The 8,023-nt window shown below is 38.3% G+C and overlaps 1 protein-coding gene across 2 annotated transcripts in view; it reads left to right on the forward strand.

Annotated features, from left to right (window-relative positions):
• SPAST (spastin) overlaps window positions 1-8,023 on the forward strand; it is a 58,349-nt gene that overhangs the window by 38,989 nt on the left and 11,337 nt on the right. For both annotated transcript variants that reach the window (XM_068564663.1, XM_068564664.1), the window contains exons 8-10: window positions 5,055-5,129; window positions 6,333-6,404; window positions 7,850-7,925. In XM_068564663.1, the coding sequence (XP_068420764.1) occupies window positions 5,055-5,129; window positions 6,333-6,404; window positions 7,850-7,925 (223 nt within the window). The remainder of the gene's footprint in view (window positions 1-5,054; window positions 5,130-6,332; window positions 6,405-7,849; window positions 7,926-8,023) is intronic.

Here is an 8,023-nt window from a genome sequence, read left to right on the forward strand (position 1 = left end):
GTTACTGTCGATTTCCTCTTTTATAGCTGTTAGCAGTTGCCTTATGTATTGAGGTGCTCCTATGTTGGGTGCATATATATTTATAATTGTTATATCTTCTTCTTGGATTGATCCCTTGATCATTATGTAGTGTCCTTCCTTGTCTCTTGTAACATTCCTTATTTTAAAGTCTATTTTATCTGATATGAGTATAGCTACTCCAGCTTTCTTTTGATTTCCATTTGCATGGAATATCTTTTTCCATCCCCTCACTTTCAGTCTGTATGTGTCCCTAGGTCTAAAGTGGGTCTCTTGTAGACAGCATATATATGGGTCTTGTTTTTGTATCCATTCAGCCAGTCTATGTCTTTTGGTTGGGGCATTTAATCCATTCATGTTTAAGGTCATTATCGATATGTATGTTCCTATGACCATTTTCTGAATTGTTTTGGGTTTGTTTTTGTAGGTCCTTTTCTTCTCTTGTGTTTCCCACTTAGAGAAGTTCCTTTAGCATTTGTTGTAGAGCTGGTTTGGTGGTGCTGAATTCTCTTAGCTTTTGCTTGTCTGTAAAGCTTTTGATTTCTCCATCAAATCTAAATGAGATCCTTGCCGGGTAGAGTAATCTTGGTTGTAGGTTCTTCCCTTTCATCACTTTTTTTTTTTTTTTTTAAATGTGATGTATCCATACAATGGAATATATATATGTATTTTTAAAATTTATTTTATTTATTTATTTTTGGCTGTGTTGGGTCTTTGTTTCCGTGCAAGGGCTTTCCCTAGTTGCGGCGAGCGGGGTCCACTCCTCATCGCGGCGCACGGGCCTCTCACTGTCGTGGCCTCTCTTGTTGCGCAGCACAGGCTCCAGACACGCAGGCTCAGCAGTTGTGGCTCACGGGCCCAGTTGCTCCGTGGCATGTGGGATCTTCCCAGACCAGGGCTTGAACCCGTGTCCCCTGCATTGGCAGGCGGACTCTCAACCACTGCGCCACCAGGGAAGCCCCCCTTTCATCACTTTAAGTATATCATGCCACTCCCTTCTGGCTTGCAGAGTTTCTGCTGAGAAATCAGCTGTTAACCTTATGGGAGTTCCCTTGTATGTTATTTGTCGTTTTTCCCTTGCTGCTTTCAATAATTTTTCTTTGTCTTTAATTTTTGCCACTTTGATTACTATGTGACTCGGCGTGTTTCTCCTTGGGTTTATTCTGTATGGGACTCTCTGCGCTTCCTGGACTTGGGTGGCTATTTCCTTTCCCATGTTAGGGAAGTTTTCGACTATAATCTCTTCAAATATTTTCTCTGGTCCTTTCTCTCTCTCTTCTCCTTCTGGGACCCCTATAATGCGAATGTTGTTGCGTTTAATGTTGTCCCAGAGGTCTCTTAGGCTGTCTTCATTTCTTTTCATTCTTTTTTCTTTAGTCTGTTCCGCAGCAGTGAATTCCACCATTCTGTCTTCCAGGTCACTTATCTGTTCTTCTGCCTCAGTTATTCTGCTATTGATTCCTTCTAGTGTAGTTTTCATTTCAGTTATTGTATTGGTCATCTCTGTTTGTTTGTTCTTTAATTCTTCTAGGTCTTTGTTAATCATTTCTTGCATCTTCTCAATCTTTGCCTCCATTCTTATTCTGAGGTCCTGGATCATCTTCACTATCATTATTCTGAATTCTTTTTCTGGAAGGTTGCCTATCTCCACTTCATTTAGTTGTTTTTCTGGGTTTTTTTCTTGTTCCTTCATCTGGTACATAGCCCTCTGCCTTTTCATCTTCTCTATCTTTCTGTAACTGTGGTTTTTGGTCCACAGGCTGCAGGATTGTAGTTTTTCTTGCTTCTGTTGTCTGCCCTCTGGTGGTTGAGGCTATCTAAGAGGCTTGATGGGAGGCTCTGGTGGTGGGTAGAGCTGACTGTTGCTGTGGCGGTCAGTGCTCAGTAAAACCTTAATCCACTTGACTGTTGATGGGTGGGGCTGGGTTCCCTCCCTTTTGGTTGTTTTGCCTGAGGCAACCCAACACTGGAGCTTACCCGTGCTGATGGGTGGGGCTGGTTTCCCTCCCTGTTGGTTGTTTTGCCTGAGGCAACCCAACACTGGAGCCTACCCCTGCTCTTTGGTGGGGTTAATGGCAGGCTCTGGGAGGGCTCACGCCAAGGAGAACTTCCCAGAACCTCTGCTGCCAGTGTCCTTATCCCCACGGTGAAACAGAGCCACCACTCGCCTCTGCAGGAGACCCCCCAACACCAGCAGGTAGGTCTGGTTCAGTCTCCCCCAGGGTCACTGCTCCTTCCCCTGGGTCCCGATGCACACATTACTTTGTGTGTGCCCTCCAAGAGTGGGGTCTCTGTTTCCCCCAGTCCTGTCAAAGTCCTGCAATCAATTCCCACTAGGCTTCAAAGTCTGATTCTCTAGGAATTCCTCCTCCCGTAGCTGGACCCCCTGGTTGGGAAGCCTGACGTGGGGCTCAGAACCTTCACTCCAGTGGGTGGACTTCTGTGGTATAAGTGTTCGCCAGTCTGTGAGCCACCCACCCAGCAGTTATGGGGTTTGATTTTACTCTGATTGCGCCCCTCCTACCGTCTCACTGTGGCTTCTCCTCTGTCCTTGGACGTGGGGTATCCTCCTTGGTGAAGTCCAGGGTCTTCCTGTCAATGACTGTCCAGCAGCCAGTTGTGATTCTGGTGCTCTCGCAAGAGGGAGTGAGAGCACGTCCTTCTACTCCGCCATCTTGGTTAATCCCAAAAGTAATTTTTAAAAATCACAAATATTAATCTTTGAAACAAGTTAAAACTATAAGAAGAATATAAAATAAAACATACCTTCCGACCCCAAAGTAGTACATTTCAAAGTATATCACAATGATCTGTCTACATACTTTTCTCAAAAATTTTACAACGAAAATATATATTCTTCTGTCCTATTTCATAGACCTCTTTCATATCCTGTCCACCTTATTTGTCAGCATTTTTCTGAGCTCTTGTGTTTTTTTTTTGTTTTTGAATTTAATTTTATTTATTTTTTTGTACAGCAGGTTCTTATTAGTCACCCATTTATACACATCAGTGTATACATGTCAATCCCAATCGCCCAATTCATCCCACCCCCACCCCCACCCGCCACCGCTTTCCCCCCTTAGTGTCCATACGTTTGTTCTCTACATCTGTGTCTCAATTTCTGCCCTGCAAACCGGTTCATCTGTAGAGCTCTTATGTTTATTTTGTTATCTTGCTGCTTAATAATAGCATTTTCTTTCAGTTTTCTAGAAGAATGTGACTGTTCTCCAATTTTAAAAGGTTCTACCTACTACTAAAATTTCCATGAATTTCTAAATATGTTATCTTTCATTATACCAGCTTGAACATTTGCTTTTTTAAAAGTTTTTGAACTTACCTCTTTAAGTAATAATCTTATAAAGCCAATTCTTTTTTTTTTCATGTAGAATCTTTAACTTGATGAACCCTTAGCTCCATTATATCACACATTCCCTACCCCATCCTCCCAGTGTAGTATATCATTGCTGAGGTTAAATCAATATTTATTTCTTGTAAATGTTAAGTACCAAGCTGAGTAGGATAGTGTGTTTTTTTCCCTTGTATAGGTTTTTTTTCCCCCTACAGTAAATAGTTGTGTTACTTTTTTGTTTGCTTAGTTTTCATCTTACCAATTGTCAAACCAATTTGAAAATTCATTAGCTCAGTTTTTTTTTTTTCTTGGAACCCCTTTGCCTGGAACCACCTTTTTCTGTTCCATTCGACCAGTTGTTCTTATTTCATAGCTGTTCTATAATCTTGCTTCACCATCATCATGGAACTTTTCTTTGTCTTTCTATTTTAATGGATCTCTCGGTTTTTTGGATTCCCTATTTTCTCTTTCATGGTTTATTTTCTCATTTTGATGGCATACATCCTCCTGTAAGTTCCTGAGAAAGGGTCATGTGAGACAATATTTTGAGATTTCACACATCTGAAAATATATTTAATCTACTGTCTTCCCTTGTTGATAATTTGATTAGATGTCAAGATTTAGGTTGAAACTGTAATGGTGGATATGTGACACAAATAGTGAACCTAATGTAAACTATGGACTTAGGTTAATAGTAACATATCACTATTCATCAGCTGTATTAAATGTACCATACTAATGCAAGATGTTAATAATAGGGGAAATGGGGGAAGTGAGGAGTTATGTGGCAACTCTACACTTTTCATTAAATTTTCTGTAAACCTAAAACCACTCAAAAAAATATTCCATCTTTAAGTTGAATATCAGCCGCTTCATATGGTTCAACTTAAAAGTACATACACTTTCACTATTAAGTAAAGTGTTATCAGTCGGGTGCTTCACCCTTCATTCCTGCCATGCCTGGTGTCCCAGAGTTTGGAGACTCTGGTTAAGTTTCTCTACAGAATAAGACGTCTGCCTCCTTTGGTTATGGAAGAGGAGTACTTGCCGGAGTGCTCTTTGTGGGGGCAAGAGCATGGGTTCCATTGTTCCTCATACAGACTTTGAATCAGTTCCCCTGTTTTTGGCCAGCTACTTTACTGCTGCTTTCTCTGGTACCTGGTGCCTCCAGTTCCTGAGCTGTTCCAGGGTTTTTTGTTCACATCAGCTTGCTCCTTGTATCTAGGTATCCCTTCACAAGCTGGCACTTAGGTTTTAGCTCCTTCAACTCCGTTAAATAATTTACCACACTTTATCAGCTCTCCATCTACAAAAATTTGTGTCCTCTGTTGTCTCCTTTTGTAATTTTTTGTTCTGTTTTGAAGAGTTATATCTTTTTTATTCATTTACTATTATTTGGTGAGATTTCTAAAGGAAGTAGAGAGGCATACTATGTTCAATATGTCTTGTTTAACCAATCTGCTTTCATTTTGATCAATAAGGGTTTGGTTTTAATTCATTTTGTTTTCTTCTGTTTTTAATAATTATTCTAATTTATTGATTATGTGTTCTCTTTAGAGCTCTGGGCATCTCTCTTTGGGAGGATGCTATTGAAAGATGGTGCTTTTTAGATAACAAATAATACTTAAAATGTCTGGAAAAAGTGTCTCCAGAATCATGGTTGTGAAATAAAGTGTATATTTTTAAGTTGTTCACAGGGCTTAGAGCTCCTGCCAGAGGACTGTTACTCTTTGGTCCACCTGGAAATGGGAAAACAATGCTGGTAAGAATTCTTTTTATTTTTATTTTTTAAACTTTAAAAAAATGTATTTATTTATCTGGTTGTGCTGGGTCTTAGTTGCAGCATGTGTGCTCCTTAGTTGTGGCAGGCGGGCTCCTTAGTTACAGCTCACTGGCTCCTTAGTTGTAGCATGCGAACTCTTAGTTGTGGCATGCATGTGGGATCTAGTTCCCTGACCAGGGATTGAATCCGGGCCCCCTGCATTGGGATTGCAGAGTCTTAACCACTGGACCACAAGGGAAGTCCCAAGAATTCTTTTTAAATTTGCATGTTCTATTGAGATATTAGGGAGATAATATGAAAGAAGAAACTTTTCATTGTCCCTGAGTCTATTATTTATGACTTGCCTTTGCTATAATATACTTTTTTTTTTTTTTGGCCGCACTGCGTGGCTTGCGGGATCTTAGTTCCCTGACCAGGAATTGAACCCAGGGCCACAGCAGTGAAAACGCCGAGTCCTAACCACTGGACCACCAGGGAACTCCCAATTTTTAAACTAGTTTTTAATGATGAAGTAGGTGGAAACCCACATACGTTATCTTCCGTAGTAGTTTGGGTTTGGCTAAATTTAATAGTGTAATTTTCATTATTTTCCCAAGTTAAATAATAAAATTTTACTGTAGAAGAGCTTACCTTACTATATTGAGTATCTTCCTAATCTTTGATTTTTTTCTTTTTACTATTGTAACAGGTTTATTTAAATAAAATAATCAGCATGATACAGATTTCTTTTTTTTTTAATTGAGGCATAATTGACATACAACAGATTTTTTTTTTCTGTATCCTTTTGCCAAAAGTTTTTGCTAGGATTTGGGTATCTTTCTCCTGCATAGCTCTCCTAGAGGGAAAACATAAATAGGGAAAGAGTAACTTTTTCCCTTAGCTGTTTGTCTTTCTCCAAGCAGTTATCTTCTATAACTAGGAAGAGAATAATACCCTCTTTTTTTTTTTTTTCTTTAACCTCTCCCTGTCACTTCTTAGAGAAAAAGAGAGTGGAAAGAAGCATAGCTCTTCCTAGACCTTTTCCTCATTGCTGAGAAGAAAACACGTTGATTGCCATATGTTGAGAATTGTGTCATAGCTTATATTTTTAGGAAATCTTTTCTAGAACTTAAATTGATCAGATGTGGTTATCTTTTTAAAGCAATTGAACTAATACAGTATTTACCCTTGTGATTTTTAAAGGCTAAAGCAGTAGCTGCAGAATCTAATGCAACCTTCTTTAATATAAGTGCTGCAAGTTTAACTTCAAAATACGTGAGTGTTCTTTTTCCAGTATTGTCATGTTTTAAATTACTGTCTAAACGTTACTGTGTTAAGTATAAATGGTAAGAACATTACACCAAAATGTTTTTCTTTGAGTTTTATATCTATTATTTAGATATGCTGAATATCAGTCTTCAAGGTAGAAAGTTATGTGCATTTGCTAGGCTCTTTTAAAATTGAAATTATTCTGTTAAATACTGTATTTGTTTGCTAGGGCTGTGTATTAAAGTACCACAAACTGGCTGGCTTGAACAATAGAAATTTATTATCCTGTATTTTGGAGGCTAGAAGTCCAAGATCAAGTATTGGCTGGGGTCTTAATTTTGTAAAGTAATTAAAAATAACTATAAAATGATACTTTTCCTGATTAAATTTTGCTTCCTGTGTGAAATTTTATAAGTAAAATTGTTATTAAAGTAGGTTTACCCATATTATGCACATACTGTAACAGAAAGCACTGTCTTGGAAGCTAGGACGTAGGGATTCCAGCCTAACTTTTGCATGCCGAGCTGGCCTTAGGAAAGTATCACTTTAGGCTTTACTTCATTTATTTTTTTTAAATATAAACCAGGTTCCATTTATTAAATACATAGATCTTCTTTCAAATTCATGTACAAGATTTGTTAGCAGTTATGAATCAGTCTTACTATATTTACTTCACTTATAAAGTGTTGATGTCGTAAGAGGTGATCTCTTGCAGTTCCTTCCGGCTCTGAGAATATTTGTTTTGAAGATTCTAAATCTGGGGCCTTTCCTTTTTTCTTTTATTTAATTTTCAATAAAAAGAATAGATGCCACCTAGAGAACAAAATAGTTTTTGTAGTAGATTACCACAAACCTCATGACTCTTGCGTTAGATGCTTTGGTGCATAGAATGGCTTTAGTATAGTATTTCAGCCCCTGGGAATGTCTTAAGGAGTGTTCATAGACCTCCTGGACTACCTAGAAATACGTTGATATTTATTGACAGTGATATTGTGAGAATGGGTTTTCACGATGTTCTCAGTAGAGCAAGTTTTATTTAGGAGAGCATTTTCCAACTTACCTGCTTCTATAAATATACCCTGCAACCTAGGGCTTAAGAATACGTGCCGCATCTCTCTCTTCTCTAGTATTCCCTCTTTCTCAGTAGTTATACCCCAATAGCTATTCCATTCTCAAGTCTTAGGAATGCAGAGTGAAACAAGACAGAGATATTTTTCATTTTTTAAAGTACTCACCAGACCGTCTTAAATAATAAATAAGTAGTCTATTTTCTAAAATTATAAGGGACAATTCAGTAACACCCCCATACCCCCATTCCTTAAACCAAATCTTTGGTTGTTGCAAAGAAATGAAATTAAATTCCTAGGTTCTAGACTTTTAATAGTGAAATTTAAAAAGCTGGAATAATCTTGCATTTTATGGGTATAACAGCGTATAATGCCTTGTTTTAGGTGGGAGAAGGAGAGAAATTGGTGAGAGCTCTTTTTGCTGTGGCTCGAGAACTTCAACCTTCTATAATTTTTATAGGTAAGAACATGTTTTCCAACAACTTAGTTGAGCATTTGTAAAATTCCCTTTTCCAAATGTGAGCGATATGATGGGAAAGATTATTCAGAAGTAAAAAG

Source organism: Eschrichtius robustus, chromosome 15 (genome assembly GCF_028021215.1).
Source record: "Eschrichtius robustus isolate mEscRob2 chromosome 15, mEscRob2.pri, whole genome shotgun sequence".
In the NCBI taxonomy this organism is placed as follows: domain Eukaryota; kingdom Metazoa; phylum Chordata; class Mammalia; order Artiodactyla; family Eschrichtiidae; genus Eschrichtius; species Eschrichtius robustus.